This window comes from Hyperoodon ampullatus, assembly GCF_949752795.1.
Source record: "Hyperoodon ampullatus genome assembly, chromosome: 5".
Taxonomy (NCBI): domain Eukaryota; kingdom Metazoa; phylum Chordata; class Mammalia; order Artiodactyla; family Ziphiidae; genus Hyperoodon; species Hyperoodon ampullatus.
The window spans coordinates 47346290-47374202 of NC_136918.1; the positions used below are offsets into that span (position 1 = coordinate 47346290).

The following is a 27913-nucleotide window of genomic DNA, read 5'->3' on the forward strand; positions in this document are numbered from 1 at the left end:
CATCCCGTCGCTCACAAACACTAAAGGCAGAGATGAAAGTGCCTGCCTTCACACAAAAGCCACTTGTGGTTTCCCTCCCCGCTCAGCGCACCACTTGGGAGGGCCTTTCAGTTACTTCTCATAACTCAGGTGACTTTGTTTTCTCTGACACAAGTAATAAGGGGCAGAAAGAGGTGTCTACTTTGTTGCCAGAGCCTGCCCTGGAATTAGCCTTGCACCATTCGGAAGACCCAGCCGTGCTGAGCGCTGAGCCTAGCAGCCCCTCGGCGAGGCAGCGATACTCCCTGGTTCCCCAGTCATGTCCTGGCAGCTCTCTGCAGTGGTGGTGCTCTTCGTGTCCCTGGCCGGTGAGTGACACACATGACTTTCCATGGTGACCCTGCTGCATCCGGTCCTATTAAATGTGAATGCATTCTAGTGCCAGTGACCAAGGTGGGACAGGACAGATTGGAGATAGCTGTAGTGGCTTCAGCTACTGTGGGTATTTGACTTGGGAATGCCTCTTTATTACCTTACATGTGGAGCACGCCTTCATTTTTTTTTTCCAGAGGCTTTCACAGTTTGGACTTGTTTTCCATGAGTCAGGCAGAGGAGGTGTCAACCCTGGAAGACAGTGACACTGCCCCTGGTTCCCAAATGGTCTCTAGGCACCTGATTAGGGAGAGTTTGTACAAATCTCTTCAATTTAAGAGATGGAGAACTGAGCCAGGGCTTAGAAATGGGGCTCTTGCCAAGAGCCTGGGGAAATCACGTTATGCCTTTCTTTTTCTGCTTTTCTTAAATGGAGCGCTATGTGTATATTATGTAACATTGAGTTGTGAAGATGAACGAGATGTGGTCTGACAAACTGTGCCATCTCAGAAAGATGTAAGCCAGGGCATCAAAGATTTCTTGTTTCATTACCAGTATAGGTCAGATCAAAGAGACTGTCTGGGAAGCTGAGATTTTAATGATTCTTTTATGTCTGTGCCCCCTGCTTTCACCAAGAACATTTTCTCCCTAGGACGTTGAGTCCTCTTATGTGCTTTATCAAGTTTGCTGGTTGATTCACAATGCCTTCTACTACCACTGACTTGAACATGTGAGGGAACTAACTCTGTCCACATGGCCTCACTCACATGCTCAAATGGGAGACACAGCTGCACTTGAGTGTAACATGAATTGTCATGAAAGTTGGGTGAAAGGTCAGACCAGCTCCCCTAATCCAGGCTGTTTTTCTTTGTGCCACACATTCAGAATTAGAGTTTCACATTCTTTTGGAGGCAAAATGAAAAGTAATCATTATATTTAGCAGAGCAAGCCAATAAAAAAGCAGAAGATCTCAATGTAGCAGTAACCCTCAGTGATCTGTCTGTGGGCGCCAATTCAATGGCTGGCAGACAACTGGTGGATTCAGGAGGGCAATGAACGTGTGATAAATGCACAGGCAGGTGGAAAGGAAATGCCCACATTGCCCTTTCGTCTCTGAGCCGTACATTCTGAGAGGTGAACGTGGGCGCTCAGCTAACAAATGGCAGCCCTGAGATTTGCACCCAGGAAGTTCAGCTTCGGGGTCCATGCTCTGCACTTCTGCACTACACTTCTGCATGCATATGTTCAAGAAATACTTGTTGAATTGCATGTGAGCAAAAACCATTCGACATTTTGCTTGGAGAGACGTAGCTTTTAGGTAAGCTAACTATGTAATCTTTATCCAGTCACTTTGCTTCCCTGATCTCAAATTCGAAACCCATAAAATGAGGAGATTTAAGTTTGTATCAGTTAAGTTTAGGTTCAGCTGCACATAAGAGACTAGTGCCAAATAGTGAATTAAACAAGATAAGTGTTTGTTTCTGTCTCAAGTGAAAACAAGTCCAGAGGAATTCAGACCAGGTCTGTCTGTCTGCCTGAAGAATTTCTCCTTGTGATGGATTCCCCACCTCACCCCATAGCACTCGGGGCCTGCTTCAATAATAACACCTGGGCTCCCCTGGTGGCACAGTGGTTGAGAATTCGCCTGCCAGTGCAGGGGTTCCGGGTTCAAGCCCTGGTCCGGGAAGATCCCACATGCCGCAGAGCAAGTAAGCCCATGAGCCACAACTACTGAGCCTGAGCTCTAGAGCCCATGAGCCACAACTACTGCGGCCGTGTACCACAACTACTGAGCCCACGTGCCACAACTATTGAAGTCCATGCCTAGAGACCGTGCTCCGCAACAAGAGAAACCACCGCAATGAGAAGCCCGCGCACCGCAACAAAGAGTGGCCTTGCTCACCGCAACTAGAGAAGACCTGCACACAGCAACAAAGACCCAATGCAGCCAAAAATAAATAAATAAATAAATTTATTAAAATAGTAATAATAATAATAACACCTGTCACACTGAGGAGTGTAGTCCACTTCTGTGTCTGCCTCACAAGGCTTTGCGCCCCTGAGAACAAAGACCTAACCTCAGAGCCTGGCCTGGAGCTTGGCTCAGAGGAGGCGCCTTTGTATCTGCTGAATTGGGTGTGGCGGGGAAACCAAACTAAGCCTCTCTGGGAAGGCCCGACTGTCTGGGAAATATCTAAAGACGCAGTCCTTGTGTGGTCACTGGCTTTCCCAGGGCCTGGCCAATGGGTTATCTCTCATTCCTCCTGCGAGTTGTAGGGAAACCAAAACCTTCTCACGCCCCTTCCTGCAGTTCACCGTCTAGAGGAATACAAACAAGGGGTTAAGGCTCTGGGGTACTCATTTGCTGAGTCTCTTGAATCCTGGAGAGGAGATGCTGAGGTTCTGGGAGTGGGAGCTTCGCAAATCAGTGTGTGGACTTCAGGCTGTGTCTTCAGAGTAGAAGGAGAACTGAGAGAATCTGAGCTATGCCCTCTGCCCTTGCTTCTGCCCACTGCCCTCTTTGTGGTTTTCAGACAGACCAGTGAACTTGACTAAACCTCTAGGCCAAAGATCCCATTTAAAAGCTATGACCCAATTTTGACCAAGATTGGTCATATATGTGTGGTCATAAACAAAAATTTTGTAAAACAGAGTATTTTTCAGAGTATTGTTTCCATTGAGTACCTAACAAACATACAAACTTTCTGGGATGTATTTCAATGCACAGCATAGCTACCTCTGTCAACTTTACATCTAACTGCCTGCCCATCTTTTATACCCCACACTCCTACAGGGAGATGAGGAGAGGAAGGGAGGGACCAGAGTGGAGAAGGAGAAGAATATTAGAACAATATTCCCCAGACTTGTTTAATTGTAACACACTCTGTTACTTTCAGTCACTTTTGGTCCTGCCACCTACCAGCCCAGGCTCCTGTCTGTCACAAGGTCACATACCATATGGAGACACCATCACCTCCAGGAACCTCACAAAGACCTCCTGTATACGAAGCACACTTGACAGTGTACCATGAGTCTTCTTGTCCTGTTTGGGGTGCTGTGCATTCATGAATGGCCAATGTGCTTTTTTCCCTTACTTGAGTTCATTCATCACTGCTGAGAGAGGAGTTCTAATTGCATTATGAGGACGGCTCCCCCTTTGAAAGGGTGTGCTACTCAGTTGAGGAAATTCTACTCAGTTGAGATTTGCTTTAGTTCATAAGCATAAGCTGTACACAGTGGGATTTTATCAAGGACCTAATCTTCCAGGAGAACAAAAGTCAGGTGGTTCCCAGTCTCCCAGAGTTCTCTGCAGCAATCTTTGCTTTTTACTACAAGATATTCCTAGATACCACATCTGGGAGTGAATTCTATTTCTTCATAGTAATACTATGACCCTAACTGGGTTCCCGTTGGGTTCTTGACCCAGGAAACAGCAACTCAGGTTCAGCCCAAATGAATTATGCAAATAAGTCTTCCACAACTGTCAACCTTCATAACAATCTTGAAAGGAAAATCTTGTTCCAAGCTCTACAGTATGGGCATAAAGATTCCACGTATGATTTTACAAAGATTTGTAAAGTAAATCTATAACCCATAAAATCTGCAACTCTCAAATATCATACATTTCAATTGTCCAAGTAAACATTTTAGATACAAGAAAAGACTCTTTAGTAATAGTCTCAAGTAACTTAATGTCATTAATAATGTTTTCTTTAAAGGTTATCAAAGGCATTTTGAACTGATACTTTTGTCTTTCCCATTTTGCAAACCAGCTGTGCAGAAATAATTTATAAGTGTTACTACTGGGCTTAAAGTTAGCCTTTTCTTCTGGAAAATAATCACTGTTTTAGCATGTGGGCCTTTGAAAGACTCACTGAAGACCACCATTATGAGGGTTAAGTGAACTGGGGTCACTGGAGGGGCACCCTACTCGTCTCTCCTCTGCTTTTGTCTCTTCTCTTACCATTCTTCCCAGTGACATGCACCACCTCCCCCCATGCCCAGATCCAAGGGCAGGCTTTGGTTCAGACAGGGGCTTGAGTCTCAGCTTCAAAATTTACTAGTTGTGTGATTATGGTCAAGTTAATAGAATTTTCTAAACCTGAGTTTCCTCATCTGAAAGACAGATAAAGATTAGTACCCGTCAGAGAGTTTTTGAGAAGAGCTGGTGAAAGAAGACCCTTGACCTGAGGCCTGCCATGTAGTAAGTGTTCAGTAACTTGGCATTTTTATTGCTATGGGGAAAGTACCCACCTAGAAATGTATTGGATGAAAGGAAGAGATAGTAAAGGTGTTTATGGATGACTTTAATTAGATTTGAAATTCAGGACTCTATAAACACCAGCATAGAGTGATCTTCTTTCCCTTTTCCCCATGTTTTTCCAAGTCACTGCCCAGCACCGGGCAGTAACAACTCCAATGAGTGAAAATACAATGCGTAAACACAGTGAAACCATAGCATTGAAGAGACAGTGCCATCTCTCAGTGTACCTGATCATAAGCTCCCAAGGGACATCATCTGCAGTTGTCTACTTTCTGGCTTGCTCTGTGCTTGGAAGGAGACAAGGATAGAACTATTCTGGTTGAAAAAGATTCAGAGGCCTTTGGCCCTGAAGGGATGACCCAGGAGAGAACCTATGACAATAATACATACTCTAGGTATGCTTAATAGTCCAGGAAGGCTTTCACTCAAACCACCTTGTTTGAACCTGTTAATAACCCTAGGAGGTCTACAATGCTATAACCACCATTTACACATTCAGTTATTTATTCATTCATTCCGTATCCACTGAATACCTTCTATGCACAGGCACTGGTGTTGAAAAAAATTACCCACAGTTCCCATCTTGAGGTTGCTTTTCATCTAGTGGGAGAGAGGCACAATTAATAAGTAAACATATAATCAGGGCTGATATTCTGCTGGTACACACTGTCTGGACAGGCTTATTGTTAAATATTTGAATACCATCCCCCTATATAATTACAAGCTGTGATTAGTGCAGTGAAGGCAATGAATATAATACTGTGATGGAGAATTGTGGGGATGGGGAGCTGTTTCATGTGGGGAGGATGGGGAAGACTCTTTGAGGAGCTGACATTTAAGCCAAACCATGAAGGATGGCACACCAGATGTATCAGAGCACTTATGGATTAATTTAATTCCTTAGTTGGAAAAGTCTGCGCCACTCTAAAGGTTAAGTAAGGGAATGACAGAAACTGGGGTACATTTTGAAAACTGATGGCAGGGCTTCCCTGGTGGCTCAGTGGTTAAGAATCCGCTTGCCAATGCAGGGGACATGGGTTCAAGCCCTGGTCCAGGAAGATCCCACATGCCACGGAGCAACTAAGCCTATGCGCCGCAACTACTGAGCCTGCGCTCTAGAGCCCGTGAGCCACAAGTACTGAGCTCATACACCACAACTACTGAAGCCCAAGCACTTAGAGCCTGTGCTCCACAACAAGAGAAGCCACCACAACGAGAAGCCCGCGCACCACAAGGAAGAGTAGCCCCTGCTCGCCGCAACTAGAGAAAGCCCGCACACAGCAACGAAGACCCAATGCAGCAATAAATAAATAAATTTATTAAAAGAAAAGAAAACTGATGGTGAAATAAAAAATGGAAGGGAACTGAATCTCTTGTCATTGGACCTAATTGTGCATAGATTGGCAGAACACATGGCAAATATCCAACAGTACAATTCACACATCAGATTAGGGTTTGTACTAGATAATCTTTAAGGTCCCTTTTGAACCTTGGATTATATGATTCTCTGAAAACTATATAAGTCTGTGTAAATCTTTATTACTGTTATTCATGCTGCCCCAGCTCTGTCAGGTCATCACAGCAGCACCCTACCCAGGAGCACACTCTACCCAGGAACTGTCTGGATTCACATTTGAAGATGGAAAATGAAGAGACATTGGCACTTAGACATCTAGCTGAGCACGCTCGCTGGGGTGATAGTACCACACCCCACACAGAGAAAGGGGAAGAATATCTCCAGTATGCTCACAACCCTGTAAAAACATGGGTGCAACCAAAACGTTAAATTGTGGCCTTGTGTGGGGCTTCCCTGGTGGCACAGTGGTTGAAAGTCCGCCTGCCGATGCAGGGGACACGGGTTCATGCCCCGGTCCGGAAAAATCCCACATGCTGCGGAGCGGCTGGGCCCGTGAGCCATGGCCGCTGAGCCTGCGCATCCGGAGCCTGTGCTCCGCAACGGGAGAGGCCACAACAGTGAGAGGCCCGCGTACTGCAAAAAAAAAAAAAAAAAATTGTGGCCTTGTGGTAGAATTTTGAGTGACCTTCACTTCACTGTTATTTCCTTGTAAATTTCCCCCAAATCTGAAAAACACATGTTAATTTTTAATGAAGAAACCTTAAAGTGGGAGTGGGGGAGGGCTTCACTCATGTGAGCCATTGGTTGGTGTATTAACATTTTTGTTTCCTAATTTGCAGTGATTTTGCATTATGGCGGTCATATGAGAGCAAAAGCATTTCCAGAAATCACAGGCTATTCTCCACCTGCAACAGTACAGGCCACAGCAAAACCTTCTCTCCTGCAGCCAACGAACCGTGTGCCTCAGAAAACTTTAGCAGCAAGGTCAACAGATGGGCATGTCACCTCTCAGATAGCTGTCACAACATCCACCTCTGAGACCCTAACCACACACACAACCATAAAAATTCTAGCAACAACTTCCCTGGTAACTGCAGACAGCACCCCCTCCACCAGCCCGACAGCCCACACCCTAGTCACAGCCCTGGCCACACCCAACAAGTCACACACGGCTGCTCCAGTCACTGAGGCTACAATCAGCCCCAGCACAGGTCCCAGTCCACCACCATCCACCGTCACCCCGCCAGCCCACAGAACTGGAGCCAGGCTGTCGACTTTTGGCCACACAACTGGGAAAGCCACCCAACTCAGTAACCAGACCACCCTTCCAGCAACATTGTCCACCACACCACACAACAGCACAACCAGTCAGAAGCCTACTCAACCCACCCACACCCCAGGGCCCACCAGCACAACCCACAGAGCCTCGCCTGCCACCATAGCTCCCAGGCCCACCCTTGCACCCCAGCCATCGTCAGCCAAGACTGGAATTTATCAAGTTCTGAATGGAAGCAAGCTCTGTATCAAAGCAGAGATGGGGATAGAGCTGACGGTTCAAGACACGGAGTCGGTAAGTCCGGCACAGGACTATAGCACTGCTTCAAAAAGTTTGAGTGGCGAGTGCCTTGCTGAAAATGAACGTTCCCCTGCATCCTGTATCTTGGAATGAAATAGGTATCTGCGGGCTCCTCTTTCTCCAAGGTGCTCCGTTACGAGGTGGATCTGTTTTAGAACACATACAAAAATAGACACTGATAGCGACTGTATGAATGAAGAAAGGCACACACCAAAATTTTAAATATGCACACCCTCCACTTTTAGCCACCATGGGCAGAGTGTTGGGTGTGGCCAGCATTGACCCCAGCCTGGCCCTGCTCCTCTGGATGACTTCCAAGCATCAGCAACTTTCCTGTGAAATGAGAGGTTTGCATTAGACGGTCCTCGTGGTTCCAGCCAGCTGTGACATTAATATGAAAAATCCAGGTTAATGAGAAGATGGGAGGGGGTGGGAGTGGGGCTTAGATTGTTTGATTTACTGAAAGAATCACTATAAAAATTCTTCCTTTTTTTTACACAGTTTTTATGATTTCAAGTAAAACTTCCACATTTGGTTTTTATTTGAAACAGAAGTACATTAGATAGCAAAACCTTTCCTGTAGCGCCCAACATGTTTGCTTGAACAAAAATTAAATTCTACACGGTTTTTCAAGAATATACCTGCCATGAATTATCTAACAAGGAACTCCTCTCTGTGAGAGCGCTCCTTCTTTAAAAAAAAATCTTTTAAACATAACAGTTTGGAAATGAGAGGTGTCTTCCAGGGACTTTGAAATTCTCCAGTGAACACCCACTAGCCTGGAGTTTCAGGCTCAATTACCAGCCTGTGCTTCTGGTCTCCCGGCTAGAGTTTTCTTTGACATTCCATTGAGCCAATCTATTTTATTTGGTTTAGGTTTTTTCACCTAAGAAATACTTCAACATCGACCCCAATGCAACCCAATCCTCTGGGAACTGTGGCTTCCGAAAATCCAACCTTCTCTTGAATTTCCAGGGCGGATTTGTGAATCTGACATTTACCAAGGTGAGGCTGGACTCCTTACACTAACCTGCTCTAGCATCGCTTTCCCTGTCCCTCACCCTGGGGCCCGGTGGTGCAATCCCACACTTTAAGTTCCAGGGGAAACAGACCTCAGAGCCTTTTGAGATATTCTCTGATAAGAATGAGGGTCATGGAGATGGAGAGGAGGCAAGTGTCGACATCTTCTGTTTGCTTTCTTCCCTCTTCAGCCTCCTCTGTGCAGCCCAAGAAGGGCTTTGATGCCTCTTGGGAGAGTTGTGGCCTTGGGGAACCTGGCCGAAGTGCCATTTGCAAACCACCCCAAGGAGGAAGCTGTACCAATGAACAGACCCATAGAAATACCTAGTGGGCAAAAAGAAACAGGATTACTCTGAGACCAAAGTCAAATGTCACAATAGGTTCTTTCCAACCACAGAAGGCAAAATTCAGGGACTAACCAGGGGCTGGGTTTTCCAGGCCATATCCTGGAAGGGGGTAGGCAACTGAGTAGAGTGGAAAAGCATGGTCATGAGATCAGAGTCTTGGCTACAAATTTGACTGTGTCACTTGTTCTCCTTTTGACATCAGGCAGGCAACTTAATCTGTTTGAGGTTTGTTTGTTTGTTTATCATTTGAAAAATGGGGAAAAGAATGAAAGATCACTCCTGTAAAGAGCTTTGTTCAATACATGGAAAGTGGATGCTCAATAGCCAGTAGCTGTGATTACAGTGACCGAAAAGGACAAATGTCTTGGGAACACAGTGATGGTCAACCCCCTCTCAAAGGAGGCTTGCCCCTGCTTGGCCCAAAGTGTCTTTCAAATAAGCCAAGAGGACCCTTGCAGCTGGGACTCGGTGTGGGCCTCCTTCTTACCTGTCTAACGTGACCCCTGAAGTTAGAGGGTCTTGGTTAGCAGATCTTGGAGAGCAATGAGCACAGACTTTGGGATCAGACAAATCAAGATTGACTCACAGCTATAATACTTACTAGCTGCATGACCTTGGACTAGTTGGGGCATGTTTCCTCATCTACAAAAAGGAACTAGTTATAGCTACTTAGTGGGACCCTTGGGAGAATTAGAAATGGTATATGTAAACCATCTAGCACAGTGCATGGTACATGCAATGGTCTTTATTGCATGGAGTTATTATTATTGTTATTGTTAATGTTATTGACTTGGTCTCATAAGCTTTTTTTTTTTTTAACTGGAGTATAATTGCTTTACAATGTTGTGTTAGTTTCTGCTGTACAGTGAAGTGAATCAGCTATATGTATACCTATATCCCCTCCCTCTTGGACCTCCCTCCCACCGCACACCCCCATCCCATCCCACCTAGGTCATCACAGAACACTGAAATGAGCTTCCTGGTCTCATAGGCTTTATCCTTCTCATGATACTTTTCTCCTTAAGGTAGAAATACCCCTGAGAAGTTGGTGGTTTCCTTTCAGTACCAAATGGAAACAAGCATAGTCCTTCACCAGAAGAACATTCAGGGCAGAATAAACGCTCTATTCCTGCACAACTGAAGTTAATCTAAAAAGGTGTCAGGGATTTTTTGAAAGTCACTTTGGCAAAATGGCAGAGGATAGGCATAAGCATTTATGCTTTAGTCTAGGGCTTGATCCCACCCAGCCCACTGCCCCTGTGAATAATTGCCTACAGAAAGGCGTCAGGAACCTCCAGTGTCTGTGTGGGGCACACAGTGGCCACTGCTGCCAGGCTGTAGGCAGAACTGCAGGCAGGAGTGTCTTGGCACCTTTCGATGTCTTTCTTTGCTCCTTTCCTCTGTCTCCTGGAACGATGCCTTCAAGCTGGGTTCTGTTTGACCAAGCTCCACCCAAGTGCCGAATCCCAGCCGTTCCGGAAATCCTCTGTGCCTCCAGAGGGTGGACAGGAAATGAGTGTCCAGTAGAGCTGGAAGGACCAGCAGGGCTCCCTGCCCCCGACACCTTCGGGAAGGAGCAAGGTGAGCCGCTCTCAGTCCACGGCCCCAGGTGTTGCAAGAGCTGCTTTGCCTGAGTCTCACCAGCCAAACTCACCTGATTCATTCCACTGCCAGCACCAAAACCCGGAGCAGGCAACCTTAGCTATGCCCCAAGAGAAAGCAAAAAGGCTCATAGAAAGTAAAAGTTCCCACCAGCCTTAGCCCTTCTGGGGAATTTATGCATTTTAAAAGAGAAGTTGTTTAAGCCAGAGCAGTGGCCACAAATCCAAAGATTACAGGGGCTAAGCATAGAACTTAATGAGTGACGTAGTGAAAAAGTAAAAATGTCTTTTTCCTTGAAACGGGCAGCCCTTATTTTTTATTTTGACACCTTTGGGGAAGACTTTATTTCCCCATTAAATCTGCATAAGAAAAATGTTAGAGTAAGTGTGAGGTGAAAAGCGGCAGCCTCAGTAGTGACGGGATAAGAGGGAGGGGTTGGTAGTGCCCATCCTCCCTACCAGCCACTCCTCAGTTCCAGCTGGCGGGGTTGGTGGTGGGGCTGGCACCTAGCCCTGAGGACTGTCACTGTCCTTTATGGTAGGTGTTCATTCTGGATGGTGGGGTGTCCTGCATGGCCACTGCCCTACTGTGCCCATTAAATATTTACACATCACCTCTATCAGGTGGTAATAAGAGACCAGTGTTTGTCAACCCTTATTGTTCAAGAGAAAGTAGAAATCCCAATCTTCTTCTGAAAGCACATGACTTTTTAGTGTTGCTAACACATTTTTTAGACATTTGAACACTCCATTGGTCAAACAAAACAAAACACAGCTGTAGGCCTGCTTTGGCCTGTGGATCCCGGCACTGTGCCTTCTGCCCTAACGGGGAACTATGTGAAATGCATTTAGGCAGGAAAGATGTCTAGATTCTTCCACAAGAGAAGTGGGCTCAGCAATTCAGTCAACCACTTTTCACATGTTGCTACCTTCTACACCAGTGCTTCTCAACAGCAACGATATTAACACTTGGGTTTAAACAGATAAGTCTTTACGGCAGGGGCTGTCCTGAGCCTTGTGGGATGTTGAGCAGCATCCCTGGCTGCTGCCTACTAGATGCCAGTAGCAACACCCAACCTCAGATGTGACAACCCAAAATGTCTCCAGACATTGCTAAATGTCCCCTGAGGGGCAAAATCACCCTCGGTTGAGAACCAGTGCTCTAGAGAAAAAAGAGAGCCTTAGAAAATAGGAATACATGTTAGTTATAACATTATAGATGTTATAAAGAGAACCAAGTTGTAGAATGATAAGTGGATGCTGATTAGCAAGACTGATTTGTCAGCCAATTTACCAATAAGAATTTACTGAGCACCTATTTTGTCGCCAACACCGAGCTAGACATAATGGGAGAAATAAAAGAAATATAGGCTATAGTTTTAGGTTTCAAATCATGTACAATAATTTGTCTTTTTTTTTTTTTTTTTTTGCGGTACACGGGCCTCTCACTGTTGTGGCCTCTCCCGTTGCGGAGCACAGGCTCCGGATGCGCAGGCCCAGCGGCCATGGCTCACGGGCCCAGCCGCTCTGTGGCATGTGGGATCCCCCCGGGCCGGGGCACGAACCCGTGCCCCCTGCATCGGCAGGTGGACTTTCAACCACTGCGCCACCAGGGAAGCCCCCAATTTGCCATTTTTAATATTGAAATACTGCCAATGACAGAAACGTAAAGAAAAACTTGCCTCCTAAACTGTCACTTGATGTTGTTGTCAGTCAAGACTTAACTTATCCGTATTATTACTGTGTGACCATGGACAAGTCACTAGCTCTCTCTCTGAGCCTTAGTTTCCTCCACTATAAGATGGGACCAACCAGGACCTATTTTGTTGGGCCACTGTGAGGGTGAACTGGGCTGGCGTATGTGAAAGTGCTGAGCACAGCGTCTGGAGAGGTGTGTTTCCTGTCTCATTTCTCTCAGTTTCATTTTTTAAAGAACCAAAATCATTTCCATGTCAATGTCTCATTTGATTAAGGTGACAGTGCTGAAAGCTGTTCAGACCCTTCAGCTGCAAGATAAATATATCTCCTTTCCCCCTACTCCCCACAACTTCCTTGTTTTAAAGGATAGTTTGTTTTAAAAACATCTTTCAGTAACTTTGTGTAGAGTTTATGTTTCTGTTCTCAACACTATCCCTTTCTCATCCACCTGGTTGGAAGGGCAGTGCAAGCCTCCAGCGCCGGCTCTGGGACCTGGGAGAAATCAGTCACCAGGAGAGAGGAGCACCAGGGCGAGGCAGTGAGTTGGCCAGTCGACGAGGTCTGGAAGTCGAATAGTGCCCACCCACCTGGTGTTTCTCCAGAGCCTTTCAGGGGCATTCGGAGCCCTCTTAGCTTATAGACTCCTGAGAACTGTTATCAGTGTTCAAATGTTAACACACTCAAGAGTGCGCTGTTTAGAACTTGCCAAGAGTGCAGCACCATTTCCTGCCCTGTTTTCCCTTGTGGGGTTCCCTCTGCCTGGAATGCCCCTCCCACCCCTCATTCATCCTTTGAGATGAATTATCAATTCATCTTCACTCTGTGAAGTCTCCCCACCCCAATCCCCACCTCCATCCCAGATAAAACTGGGACACTTTCTTCTCTTGTCCTGACCCTCCATATATTCCCCAACCTCCATAAATGCACTTACCACACATTTTGCCATCTTGAAGGCAAGTCTTTGACTTATTCACATTCCTCTCTCTAGTGCCCAGCCCTGACTTTATACATAGTATATCTTTAGCAGATGAATCCATAAAGGAGTGAATCTAAATTTCACAGAGAACTCTGGGGCAAGTTGCCAAAAAGTAGACCAGTAGCTCTAAGGAAATAGCCTCTTTGGCCTCTTTTTGTGACATTCAGAGCTGAGGTTTCTTTCTTTCTTTCTTTCTTTCCTTCTTTCCTTTTTAACTTTTTATTTTATATTGGAGTATAGTTGATTAACAATGTTATATTAGTTTCAGGTGTACAGCAAAGAGATCCAGTTATACATATACCTGTGTCTATTCTTTTTCAAATTCTTTTCCCATCTAGGTTGTTACATAACATTGAGCAGAGTTCCCTGTGCTATACAGTAGGTCCTTGTTTGTGATCCGTTTTTAATATAGTAGTGTGTGTATGTTAATCCCAATCTCCCTAGCTATCCTTCCCACCCCGCCAACACACTTAGAGTTCATTCTCTAAGTCTGTGAGTCTGTTTCCAGAGCAGAGGTTTCTTGATGAAGTCGACAACATTGAACAAAAAAGGCCTGATTGATGTCCACATCCTGAACATCTGTGACTCTGAAACTCCCACGATACATTTTACAGAAGTTGAGGAGAGGACCCTGGGCCTCACAGTCATTGGCAAGCTGCATTCCTGGGCAGGCTTGACTGGCTGGCTTGCTCTGGACCCTGTCCTTTGCTAAGGAGAGTGTTTAAGTTCCTTGAATTAAGACCTTTTGATGAGATATTGCAGAGTTCTCTTTAGACACTGGCGGTGAGGAGCCACGTTGTCAGCAGCCATTGGTTCAGTAGTGAGATGGTACTTCTGCAAATGGTCCCTTCACATGCACATGCTATAAGTGCTAAAGTACCATATTCAGCTATTAGGAGTCCTTGGCCCCCTTTTGTCACTCTCCAACCTCAACCCCAGATGAGAAAAACATCTGGCAGAGAATAACCCCGTGGGTGTCAAAGGAGAAAGCAGGCACTATAAATTGCAGAATGTGTGGCATGTAATTTCCCTTGGGCTTTGGGTTAAATCTGACACCTGCTTGAAGCTCTCAACCTCCCCACCACTGCCCTCCTCTGTATCCACCCCATTCCCATCCCTGAGAGCTAAGGTTTCAGCCTGGTTCTTTAATCCATAGGGCTAGCTAAGCTTAGCTCACTGGCTTGTTCTATCTTTCTTTCTGTTTGTGGTGGATCTGAGCTCTAGGAGATAGATTAAAAATTATCATTTGAGCTCAGTGAGAGAGGTTTACTGGGGAGGGGAAATCTTTTTATTACTGTTGTTAACAACACTAGTTAAAATTTGAGCAAAGACTTTGTGATAAGTTTTTTACATGATTGCTTCATTTAATACTCACATCAACCTAAGAGGTAAGTCCTGTTACTGTTGTCCCCATTCTGCTACTGAATAAGAAAAAAAATTAAATTTTTGCAATGTTCACCAAGATTCAACAACTTAACCTAGATTACATGGGAACAGAGACATATTTTTAAAATAGTGTTTAAAAATTCTTAGCAACACTTTATTCTCCCAAATAGGAGGTTAACCACTCTCTTTATAACATTTCATAACCAACTGATTTGCTCAGCAACTTTGTTCTTTATGGATGGTGTAGCCCAGGAGTCAACAAGCTATGCCCCCCCAACCCCCAACCAAATCCAGCCCGCCACCAAAAAATGTACAGTCTATAAGCTAAGAATGGCTTTTACATTTTTTAATGCTTGGAAAAAAAAAAGAAAGAATATTCTGTGACACAGGAAATCATATAAATTCACATTTCAGTGTCCATAAATGAAGTTCTTTTGGAATATGGTCACACTTATTTGCATATGTGTCATCTGTGGCTGCTTTTGTGCTAGAATGGTGGAGTTGAGTGGTTGCTACAGAGATCCACAAAGCCTAAAATATTTACCATATGGCTCTTTACAGCAAAAAACTTGCCAACCCCTCCTGTAGAATAAACTTCAGCCCTGTTACCATTCAAATTAGGCCAAATTCTGAATTTCTGAGTCTAAAAAAAAATGCTTTGCTCTAGTTTAAATAAAAGACAACTTTATTTTCTTTAACACAACTCCACAGAAAAAGTGGGTACCATGGTCTAAATAAGACTCATTTGATATCAGCAGCATACATTATGTAAAACTTGGAATCTCAAGGAAACTAAACATTCCACTGACCTCTTGTTTACAAAAGTTCACCTAACAAATGCTCTTCCTTCACCATGAAGATAGACAGCAGCTCAGTCCCAGTCAACGTCTGGCTAATTTTCACTCAGTCAAAACAGAAGGAAACCTGGATACAGGCTCCGGACTCAGTCCTGTTACATTATGAGATAAACTTGCAGTGAGTATGAGCACTGCCATCTGCTTTGGAAGGCCTCACCTTGGGCATTAGCCCTATAAAGCACCAGTTCTGGTAGAGCAGGAACAGCCCTTCCTGTCAGGGCATGCAGCTGGGAGGGCCCATGCTTGCTTTAATGCTTTACCTCCCCTCTTGGAATTCTTAATAATTTTTGATCTTTCATTTTTATTTTGAACTAGGTCCACAAATTATGTAGCTGGTCTTGCTTCCTATAGATTATTATATATAGGCAAATATATTCCAGGGAATATGAAAGAAAGTTCTTGCACAACAAATTTTTTCTCTATAACCACACATCCCATGAAGAAAGTGTAGAGCAAGATCCCATAGACAAGATCTTGCTTTGTCTCACCTACAAACAATATGAATCAGAGGTAGAGGCCTATCTCCTCTGAGCTCTTTGTTGTAAGCTGTAAAATGGGCTGAGAACATTTATTCTGCCTCAAGGGGGTTGTGAGGATCAAAGAAGGCAGAAAAATGCACTTAGTAAACTGTAAAACAATTAAAGAAATACAAAGCACCCATTCCTTACAGCGAGGATAGCTCTAGGAGATGCCACAGGAAAGGGAAGACTTCAGGAGGTATCCCATGGAGCTCAGAGCTGGCCCCATCACTGTTCTCCTGCTGCTCTTTAATCAATCTCTTGCTGCAGCCCAAGCAATTTCCAAAAACAAAGCCCTCATATCACAGCCCTGCTTAAAACCCTTCAATGGATTCTCTCTGCCCTTAGGATGGGGCAGGGATTTTATAACAGTGACTGTGGGCCCTGACATACAGGTCTCTCTTATGCTAAAAGGAATCCCAAGTAAAGAATATCCTGGGAATTCCCTAGCGGTCCAGTGGTTAGGACTGCACTTTCACTGCTAAGGGCCTGGGTTACTGGTGGGGGAACTAAGATCCCACAAGCTGCAAGGCGTGGCAAAAAAAAAAAAAAAATAGAATAACCTGAATAAACTGTATGTAAAAGCAACCCAAGGGCCTGGGTCACAGTTGTTTTTCTCTAAAAACATTGGATGGTCCAAGCACATCATCCACATCATCCAACTTGCCTTTGAGACCCAAGACTGAGCACCTTGAATGAGGCATCTGGGTCTTATTCTTCCCCCAGGACCTAGAGCAATGCCTGGTCTGGAGTGGATATAAGAGAAGTTAAAGGCTAGCCAGGTGGCTTGGGGTCATATCTTCACCTGCCAACTATTAAGACTGTGACCTTGGGCAAGTCACTGAGCCTCCATTTCTTCTCCTAGTGGTTGTGGGGATTAAATAAGGTGAGGCACAGAGGTGCCTGCCACACAGGAGAAGTGCCTGGCACGAGGTGAGAAGCCAGTGTGTGGAGCTGCTTCAATGAACTGTAGGATCTAGAGTTCAGTGCATCGATAGCAGTCACCTCACTGGAACAGTTTGTATTTCAGGAACCCTTACTGTGTAAGCAATCATCATTTCATCTAAAAACAATATATAAATGGACTAGAATGTGGTCAAGATTATTATTGCTAAGTTCCTCTAATGACTACTAAAAGTAATTCAATTTCAGATTCTGATTTTGGTTGCTGTACCGTTTTTGGCAACTTACTTGCAGATAGTTTTCTAATGAATGTTTAAAAGCAATAACACTGTAAATCACCTACTTTAAAAAATAAAAACTCCTTTTCCAGCTTAACTTTCATATCTCAATTCAGTTCATTTTAATGTTCCATACCCTGATTCTCTCAGGAAGTTATAGGGCTGTTTTGTAGGGTTTTTTGGTTTGTTTGTTTGTTTTCCAAAAGGACAGTCCCTGGATAAAACGTGGAGCACTGCTTTATAATTCTGAACACAACAACCTGGGGTCTTCTTCTAGAGAACAGCCAGTAATCTCAGGGTTAACCTTTTCTTTCCAGAATCCTTCATGGCCCCATGTAACCATTTTGGAGACATGAACCCATTAATCTGTTTAAAATAATTGATACCCTATCCAGGAAAATCCACACATAATTTTGCATACACTGTTTTTCCCAGGGGGGTTTATGGACCCCCCCCCATCAAATCCACCCACGGTAGCCTTAAGGGTGAGTGGTCTCAGCTTGAATCCCTACCCTAAGATATTAATTACTAAGAAAGGCTTAATGTATGCCCCCCCAAAACCCATCCACCTTCCAGATGTATTTGCATTATAACAGGGGGAAACTTGGCCCAGCTGAAGGCACTCAGATCGTACCAGTGGAATTGGAATTTCAGGCTCTAGCAACAAGTATGCAATAGAGAAATTTTCAGCCAGGGGCAAGCCATTACTTATTATCTATTTATTGTATGATGTATTTACTTCTTTGGAAAATTTCAAACACAGTTGTGGCTCCATACCAGCATACCCCAAACCCCCATATCAATGATTTAATAGCTGGAATCCTGCCTAAACAGTCTGTAAACTAGGATCATAAACATAAAAACAGAGATTACCCAAAAGTTGACACACTGCTGTTTTACAGGATGAAAACTCGTATTATATCAGTGAGGTGGAAGCCTATTTGACCATCTCAAATCCAGGTAAGTAGTTGGAGAAGCCTGTTCTATCAGCGATGATGCTATGTTTCTGGTTAGCTCAGTTTTCACCTTGCTAATATGTGATGCTGCCTTTGAGAAACAGACTGAGAGAGCAGCCAGCAATGTAACTTTGAGGGAACTTATTATTGATACATCTCTGTGTGCTTCAGTCTGCTTGTCTGCTCATGCAGCAAGTTGGCTACATTGTGTCAAATCAGCAACAATAGAGTTGAGTGACTTTTGGAGAGATTTGCTGTTAATGGTGAGGTTTATTTTACACTCTCGGAATCATGCATTCATTCTACGAAAGTGTAGCTAGTGCCTGCTAGGTTCCAAGCCCTATAGTATGTACTCGGTATCCCTAATTATCTAAACATATAGTCTCTGCCGTCATGGAGCTTACATTATAGAAGTGGGAAGAGGACCATAAACAGATGTATTAAATTACAATATATAGTTAAATAGTGCTAAATTCTATGAGCAAAAAAAGCAGGATGAGGATGGAGAGGACTGGAAGGACTAGTAGGGAAGCCCTCTGAGGAGAAAGCCCTCTCTGAAGAGGTGAGATTTGAGCAGAGAGCTGTCCCCATTTGAGGACATCTGGGTCTGGGGAAACTCTTTCCAGGCGGCAGGAACTACAGGTGCCCAGGCTCTAAGGAGTGAGCTTGCTGGGGCACTCAAGGACCAGCAGGAACCAGTGTGTCCAAGAGAGCAAGCAAAGCAGCCAATGAGGTCTGAGGGGCAGCCAGGCCAGAGCACAGAGAGCCTGTGGGTAAGACAGGGTGAGGACTTTGGATTTTATTCTAAAGTGTGAAAAGATGCCATTGGAGGGCTTGGCGTAGGGAAATGATATATCAGATTTATATTTATAAAGGTTCACTTTGGTTGCTATGTGAAAAATTACCCAAAGTAGAGCAAGTTGAAAGAACTCCTACAGCGTTCACTTCTAGGAAAGTAATGCTCCCAGTCAAGTTGAGGGAGTTTCTCAGAGGCCTCAGATGTTTCTCCAGAAAGCCTAAACTTAGATAACACACTGTTAGTGAGCACCTCCTTCGTGCCAGGTCGTGTACTAAGAGTTTTCATGTCTCTTTTCTCCTCTTCAAAATTCTTTTGACTGGCTTAAACTTATTCTTTTATTAATTAAGGAACTTATACTAAAGAAACTTGCTGAGAAATGAAAATGTGAAGATATATCTATTTTAAACTTTTTTTTTTTTTTTAGAAAATGTTGGGATCGGAGTTTTATTAATTTATTTATGCTGTGTTGGGTCTTCGTTTCTGTGCGAGGGCTTTCTCTAATTGTGGCAAGCGGGGGCCACTCTTCATCGCGGTGCACGGGCCTCTAACTATCGTGGCCTCTCTTTTTGCAGAGCACAGGCTCCAGACGCACAGGCTCAGTAGTTGTGGCTCACGAGCCCAGTTGCTCCGCGGCATGTGGGATCTTCCCAGACCAGGGCTTGAACCCATGTCCCCTGCATTAGCAGGCAGATTCTCAACCACTGCGCCACCAAGGAAGCCCCGATATATCTATTTTAAATATTAGCAATATTACATTGGTATTGCTCAAAAAGTTGTTGTCAACGATTATCGGTTAAATATAAGTAAGATGTCACAGTTGACCTTTTCATATGCATTATCTCAAATGAGTCTCCTCATATCGACTGGGGAATAAATATTGTGCATGCTAACTTAAAGCAGCTAACGTTACCACTGGATAAGGACCAAATTTAGCTACTAATAGGGTAGTAATGTTTCAAGGGGCAGGAGAAGGGAAAGTCAGACCAGAAACTAATTGACAGGCTGAGGGAGGGGAAAAAACAACTCTAGGTCCCCATGCTCAAGGCTCAGCAGTGGCAGCAGGAATTGTCATACTCATAGTAATGATAATTTTCATGTCAGTGGTGGCAGTGGTGGTGGTGTTAGTACAGTAATTAGTTGTAGTTACAGGGGTAGTGACCGTGGTGACATTAGCACGAGCAGTGATAGTAGACTACCCCAGGATATAACACAAGATACAGTAGTGTACATGGATAATTCAGTACATCATGTAGGACGTTTGCATGTATAAATGCAGGAGTCTGCAGTAAATATGACAGTAACGGGCAGGAGACACAACAGCACAGTAGTATAACAAGCTCTAGAATCAGATGGCTTGAGTCCAAATACCACTTACTAGATGTATGTTCTTAGATTTATGTTTTCAACTCCGTCTTCTCATCTGTAAAATGGTGACAGTAGTACCTATCTCAAAAAATTTTTGTGGGAATTAAACAGGAAAATGCACGTCAAGTACTTGCACAGCACCTGAAACACAGTGAGCCAACCCTCCGTGTGAGATGTTATGTCAGATGCAAGTGAACACACCCGCAGCAGCAGGAGAGGAGGGAACTTCCAGACTCCCTCAAAAACAGCCCGTGGATGAATTTACTGAGGTCCATAGTCTGGTCCTCAGCCCCGGAAGCCATCAGCGGCTGTTTCTTCAAGGAACCTGACGTTAAACCAAGGTCATAAAACTGATGTATAAAATCAGAATGCCAGTTTGTTCATTCATCATGCTACTGTTTCTTATTGTAACTGCAAGGGGACCAAGACAGTTGGGCACTCTGCCAATGAACTTTCTCCATTTGGGAAACCAAACTATATTCAGAAGGGTGCCTGGTGGAGGTGGAATTAGAGCAAATGGAGTTATTAAATTTTTTTAACATCTTTATTGGAGTATAATTGCTTTACAATGGTGTAAATGTTTAACCCCATGGGCCTTGAAGCACTCACCTCCTTGAAACGCGTGTGTCTCTCACGAGACAGGGCCAGTCCTTGAGCAGGTTCTTCTCTCCCAGCAGCACTCAGATGGATGGAGATGGGCCTCTCCCTTCTCTATACTTCCATGAATGATGCAACAACCCCTCCCAATGATGGGCTTAGTCGTTCCTTTTGCTATATTAATGTATTCAGTGTGGTGACATGCAAATACTCTGCTTGGTGACTTTGCATGTCTCTGCTCTGATTCATTATGAGTTCATGTGATTTTTGTCTCAGAGAACAATCTTACTTCTTTTATTTCTGAAGTTTTTGTGGGCACTTTTTTGTGCGTAAGCACTGACAATAGTCCCCATTGACTCTGCCCCCAATGACTTAAAATAACTGAAGAAAAGATTCCGAAGAGTTTTTATTTCAATGTTATCATATTCTAATTTATGTGAGATTGCCCCCATATATGGTGAACAGAGCATCAGGAAAAAGTTCCCAGACAGCACCAGGGTGATGTTTCATGAGGCGAGGGTGTCAGAACTCTGGAGAGCCACATCTAAGGAAGGCCATTTAACTGCACATGGGCCACCCAGCAACAGGTGGGGCTCAATGGATATTTGCCAGGATTCTTACATGTTGATATTTCACCTTTGTGTTTTCAGAGAAAGTTTACCAAGGAATGAAAAGTGCAATGGTGATGTTTGAGACTGTGGCCGGGCATTCCTTCAAGTGTGTGAGTGAACAGAGCATCCAGCTCTCACCCCACCTTCAGCTGAAAACAATGAATATCCAACTTCAAGCCTTTGATTTTGAAGGCAACCACTTTGGAAATGGTAAGTTAAGGGATCATGATGTCACAAACATAAACTTCTGAGACCCAGGAGTAGTTTCAAGTTGTTTTTGTTTGAAGCTTTCAAAGGGACAAGAATCACATGAACTTCCTAGAAGAGTATGATTCCACTAAGCTCTCAGGGTCAAGTTTCTCTGGCCAACCCTCCCTCCCACCATTGTATGAGTCAATACCAGCCTCAAAATCAAACACTTACACCCACTCATGTCCACTGCCCTCCCACAGCAGAATACATTCTTCTTGTCTGACCAAAATACACATTCTGACTCATTTAAACACACACACACAGTCATAGTCAATCAAAGAGTCAGAAAACGCCATCAGTAACCTCCCCTGAGCAAGCTGTTGAATACTGGTAAACCCAGGTGTCTTTGGAGAACACCTTAAAAATCCTGAGTATTTAGTGATGTCTAAACTTCAAGATTTCAGAATAGATTCTTTCCCACTTATGGAGGGAAAAGAGAAAGTTGTGATCATTCTAGACAGAAATACACTCTGTTGGATCCCCTCTTCTCAAATCCAAGCTGTTCCACCCAACTAGTGCTTCCTCATAGTTAGTCTTAGTTTCCATGCAACTTCTACTTTGGGTTTTTACCACCACAGAGGGAAGCAGATTCTAGCAAGAAGGCCAGGGGCAGCCCAGGGTGACTTTCCAAAAAAGCCCTTTTCTCCCCACCAGGAAAACAGTATTACAAGGGTTTCTACATATGGGCAAGAATTGAACTTCAGTTTCTAAAACATCTCTCTCATAATAAGTCAATGACATTATGAATAGTTCTCAGCTATCAAAATTAGATTTAGCTAGAGGTGTAGCTGTAAGTTAAATTTCTATAACATGAGTCTGATTTCTACTTGAATTCCACTGTAAAGCTGAAAATGTGTCTGGCAGAAAACTTCTGATATACCTGGTGGAAAGCATTCAGCAAAGGCAGTATTAAGTGTCACTTGCCTTGGATCTCCTGATATCTGTAGGTTTGGTCTGAGTCCTACAATCTCTATCTTAATTTTGGATGTTTACCAGAGTCCTAAGATTAAATATTAAAATTTGCTAGTAGGTATTTCCCCCACTCTGTCATCTTGTCTCAAAATATCCAATTTGGGAAACTCTTTTAAACATTTATTATGAAGGCTTGAAAAACCTCTGTATTTAATCATGTGGTCTTAAAAATAAGGCACACACTTTCTCTTCCTCCCCCTCAGAACCTGTGTATAGAAGGAAGTAAGCAGGTCTGGGAAACCTCTTGGTGGCAGAGATGAGAAATAAAAACCTTTTAGCAGCACACCTGGCCGCTATTAAGCAGTGCTCACGAGGAGATGTAGAAAGCTATCTTTTCATTTTTTCCTCTCCCTCCTTCACCCTCTCATATAAATAGTCACAAAACCCTATCAATTCTACCTCCAAAATATTTCTCTTGTTCATTCCACTGTCCCCGCTTCAGCCCAGCTCCTTATTCCCAGTCTTTGCACCTCAAATTTCACTAAAGGTGCTCAAATGTGAAGTTGTATGTCATCCTGTAAATAATATTTTCTACCAGAGAGTAAGAGAGGAGAGAAAAAGGAGCAAGTTAAAAAATAGAAGTTACCATACAATATGGCATTATAAAAGGCATAAGTACAGAGGCCGTGGGAGTGCAGAGGAAGGCATGAGGAACACAGCGTTGCAGGAAGGGGCTCAGAGAAGTCCTGACAGATGGGTGACCCTTCAACAGGGGCTCGGAGAACTGGAGAGGAATCCAGCAAGTGTATCGCTCAGCCTTGTCAAAGAGAACGGTCATCCCAAACAGTAGGCCCCTGACCCCCTTTCTCAACCCCTTCTCTCTAAAATCTCGGAGCCTGCAAAAGGTCTCTCCGGTACCAGGAGCCCGGGGTGTCCAGCAGTCCCTTCAAGAGGCACAGAGTTTAAATAGAAAACTTTGGCCAGGTGATATGGTCCAGGTCTGTGTTTCCAACGTTGGGAAACAAGGCTCCCGTGCTTACCCTGGCTTGAGAGTCAAGAAACAATTCTGATCCTGACCCTCTGGACCTAACCAGTGCTCCTCAAAGTTGGATCTGCCTCCCAGCCATATCACAATCACCTGGGTCCCACCTCCGACCCGCTGAATCAAAACTGCTTGGGTGCGGGGCCCAGGGATCTGCAGTTTAAGACACCCCTTAAGGGATCACAGGCGCTACAAGTTTCAGCCCACTGTAGTGACCCCTTCCCTTCTCATCATCACCTGTCCATACGTCTGAGGCAGCAGGGACAGGCCCCACAGCTCCATCTCTCCCTCAGTTTCCTTCTCTGTGAAGCTGAGGCGGGCAGGGGCAGTATCACTTCCCAGCATTGTGGCCAGCCTGTAACACCTGTTACTCTGACTTCAATTACAGCGGACGAATGCTTCAGTGACAGAAACAGGAGAGAAATCCCTGTGGCCGTGGGCCTGAGTATCGCAGCATTGCTTGGCGTTTTGCTAACAGCATGCCTGGTGACCAGAAAGAGGCCCAGGAGAGGATATGAACGCATGTAAAGCCCCACCTTCCTCAAAATGTGCAAGGTTAAGGCCTTGGGAATGCTGGCTGTATATTTAGCCTGAAGTGAAGGGATCAACTTTTCTAGTTGCCAACCCCACCCTCCAAATCCGATTAGGAAATTAGCATTCCACCAAAGGCCATCAGGCTAGCTACAAGACAGCTCCCACCCCACTTCTTCCTGGGTCATATGGGCTTGAGTTCCACCATCCACACCTGATAATACAGGCCTGGCTGTGAGAATTAGGGACAAGAGGCAGGGATGTGAGCAGGGTCCTATGTGAAGGAGAAAGCAAACACCCAAAGGGAAGATTGTGTGAAAGACATTTTCAAACTACACTGCTTTTTCGTATACATTTTTAAGAGTCTCAATATCTAGTTTTTTTAAAAAACTTTTTTACTTTGAAAACACCTATCCATTTCAAAATAAATTCTAAAGTGATTTTAAACTCCTGGATTTTGCCCAACTCCTGATTTACTTAAATGATAGTCTTGATAGACTATCTTTTTTTTTTTTAGGTTGACTGAAGGTCTTTTTATTTTTTTTAATAAATTTATTTATTTTATTTATTTATTTTTGGCTGCATTGGGTCTGTTGCTGCATGTGGGCTTTCTCTAGTTGTGGCGAGCGGGGGCTACTCTTCCTTGCAGTGCACAGGCTTCTCATTGCGGTGGCTTCTCTTGTTGTGGAGCACGGGTTCTAGGTGCGTGGGCTCAGTAGTTGTGGCTGGCGGGTTCTAGAATGAAGGCTCAGTAGTTGTGGCACACAGACCCAGCTGTTCCGCAGCATGTGGGATCTTCCCGGACCAGGGCTCGTCCCCTGCAATGGCAGGGGGGCTCTCAATCACTGTGCCACCAGGGAAGCCCTGGAGGCCTTTTTAGACTATCATTTTTTAAAGGACATATTCTACACTGTTATAATGTATTATTAGTTAAAAAAAAAAAAACTAGAAAACTTCCCAACATTCCATTTTTTAATGTAAAGGATATACCAAAGATCTTGGCAAACAAAAGAGGCTTCATAAATGTTAGTTCTCCAGTCCTTCACCTTAATTTGTTGTCTGCCTTCTTAATACCTTTTTTCTGCTCTCTCTCTATTTTTCTTTGATTTTAGTGTATCCTTGTAGATTTGTTAGCTTGGGCCATAGTGGGGGGCGGAGGTAGGCAAAGCATCTAAACAGTCAGAAATGGCAAAGAGAAGAGGTAGATCTACCCAGATTCTTATCCACTTTCCCTTTTTAGCAAACATTTACCAAAAACAAAACAACAAAACAAAAGAAAACAAACGTAAACCAGGAAATTCCTGATTGGGAGTGATTGGTGTCTGGAGGGAAAGTTCTATTAAAATATGGCTTAGAATGTTATTCATGGTTTTCTACTACGTTGACTGTTTAAATAGCAGAACTGGGATTGGTCTTTCAGAGAAAGGGGAGAGTAATGGACTTCTGGATGTTTTTAACTGTTTTTACTAACAGAAACTGTTCTTGTGTTTCTGTATTTTCCAGAGGTGTTATTCATTATTTTTAAGAGGAAGTTTATGAAAGTTGGCAACCACTCTATAACCACTGCTTATCTAGGATGTGTACTGCTTTCCTTTGAGGTATTTTAGCTCTCTCCACTTTCTCAGAAGTGAGGGGTTGGGGAGAGCACACAGCAACTTCAAGAGAGCTTCAAGAGCCCTTGAAGATGGCAGGAGGGTGAGGACATTCCTGTTTCCTCCTTACACCAGGAGGTGTTAATGCAAATCTGGGATGTGAGGACCCAGTGTTCCCCAAAGTGACTCGGGTTGAGCAGCAAGGGCGTGGCCTCGGAGAGATGCCATCTGTCTTCATCTCCTTCCTCCAGTGGGTGGCAGCCAGTACCCACACTAGACTCCCATTTCCAGTTCAACCTCAAGTGTGCTTGTTAGGTTCTATACCACAGAGCATGGGTTGTTTATTCACCGTGCCACTAACCACCCTGTAGAATGACTAAAGGTTCTAGTATAGAAATTTCTCCCACAGCAGAGGAAAATGAAGTCGAATTAAAATCAAGAAGAGAGGGATAAGGCAGTTCGCTTGAGTTTAATTTTCCTTTCTACCATCTTCAATGAGTTCTTTGGAGTGACGGCTGCTGCTTAGACTCCTGTGATCTACCCCTCCCCACACACTCCAATTATCTTTAAAATTGCTTTGAATTAACATTCTAGTAACCGAAAAGAACACAGGTTTCCTTGGAATGATTAGTAAATAAATGCCTGGATGCATTATTGCCTCACAGTTCTGCCCACTGTTGCAGTGATGTCCCAGGAGGGTCCTAGAGGGGAAAGTGCTGGGATTGGGATTGTGGTAGACTGAGCATCTGGAAGTGGCCTCCTCCGTGTCCTGGGGTTTCCCCCGCCCCCCTCCAGCCCCGCACCGTGCTGCCTCCAAGTCGTCTCTTAGGGCTGCAAGGCTTACTGCAGAGTGCTGCTTGTCCCTTTCTGAGGTTGGGGCAGGAGGCTGCTGTGTAGGACTCCGGGAAGCCTCACAAGGAGCCTCTGATCCTCTCTGGCGGCACTGGCCCCTGACCTTTGGCTCTCCTGCTGCTTGCCCTTCCAGCTGGTTTCAACTCAGTTTCTCCCTCCTGCTGACGGTAGAACGCCTGAATTTACCCCTCTCTCTGCAACCTACCTAGAGACAGTAGAAACCTTCACTAATGCCCACATGGAGATAACCTATCCATTGTTCATTTTGGTGTACAGTTGACCCTTGAACGATGCTGGGGGTCAGGGCACCCACCCTCCCACGGTTGAAAATCTGTGTGTATAACAGAGTTGGCCTTCTGTTTAGGTGGTTCCCTCTGTACCTGCGTTCCTCAACCACCTGCGGATAAAGTAGTACTGTAGTATTTAATGTTGAAAAATATCTGCCTATAAATAGACCCGTGCAGTTCAAACTGGTGTCCTTCAAGGGTCAACTGTATTTCCTTCTCAAGAATATTGTTTTACAAACTGAAAGCACACAGAAGACACAGTTTGGTATCCTTGTTCCATAAGCATTTCTCTATGCTGCTAGAGGTACAAAGTGTCATTACTACGGCTGCTATCCTGAATATGCTATCAACATTACACAATAATTTACGTAACTATTCTGTTATTATTGGGAATTTTTATTGTTTCTAGGTTCTCACAACGATAACGTGAATAAAGAATTATGTATGAATTACATACAAAACAGACATTGATTAACAAATGTGTATCAATGTGTGCCTAAATTTTGGGTTTGCTTCATAAACTGTTTAAAATGGTTATAATTTATACTTCACTACTAATTCTTAATTTTTAAGAAACAAATGGGAGCAAAAACACGTAGGTTGTGAAAAAAATTTTAAGCACTACAGAAATATATGAAATGAAAAATTGGAGTTAAAATAGTAACTAGAGGGGCTTCCCTGGTGGCGCAGTGGTTGAGAGTCCACCTGCCGATGCAGGGGACACGGGTTCGTGCCCCAGTCTGGGAAGATCCCACATGCCGCGGAGTGGCTGGGCTCGTGAGCCACGGCCGCTGAGCCTGTGCGTCCGGAGCCTGTGCTCCACAACGGGAGAGGCCACAACAGTGAGAGACCCGCGTACCACAAAAAAGAAAAAAAAAATAGTGACTAGAATATTCCTCACAGAACTTTTCTCCCTCATTGTCTAATAGACTGAGGGGGGAAAAATTTTTTTTTTTAAATCACCAGTAGCAGGGGCTTCCCTGGT

At 44.3% G+C, this 27913-nt stretch overlaps 1 protein-coding gene across 1 annotated transcript in view; it reads left to right on the plus strand.

Moving 5' to 3' along the window:
• Nucleotides 1–298: 298 nt before the first annotated feature.
• Nucleotides 299–27913, plus strand: part of LAMP3 (lysosomal associated membrane protein 3) — a gene marked incomplete at both ends in the record, with an annotated part of 33023 nt that continues 5408 nt past the window's right edge. The window contains 5 exons of the mRNA XM_079704650.1: nucleotides 299–347; nucleotides 6812–7542; nucleotides 8425–8553; nucleotides 18035–18092; nucleotides 21500–21670. Coding sequence (XP_079560776.1) covers nucleotides 299–347; nucleotides 6812–7542; nucleotides 8425–8553; nucleotides 18035–18092; nucleotides 21500–21670 — 1138 coding nt within the window. The remainder of the gene's footprint in view (nucleotides 348–6811; nucleotides 7543–8424; nucleotides 8554–18034; nucleotides 18093–21499; nucleotides 21671–27913) is intronic.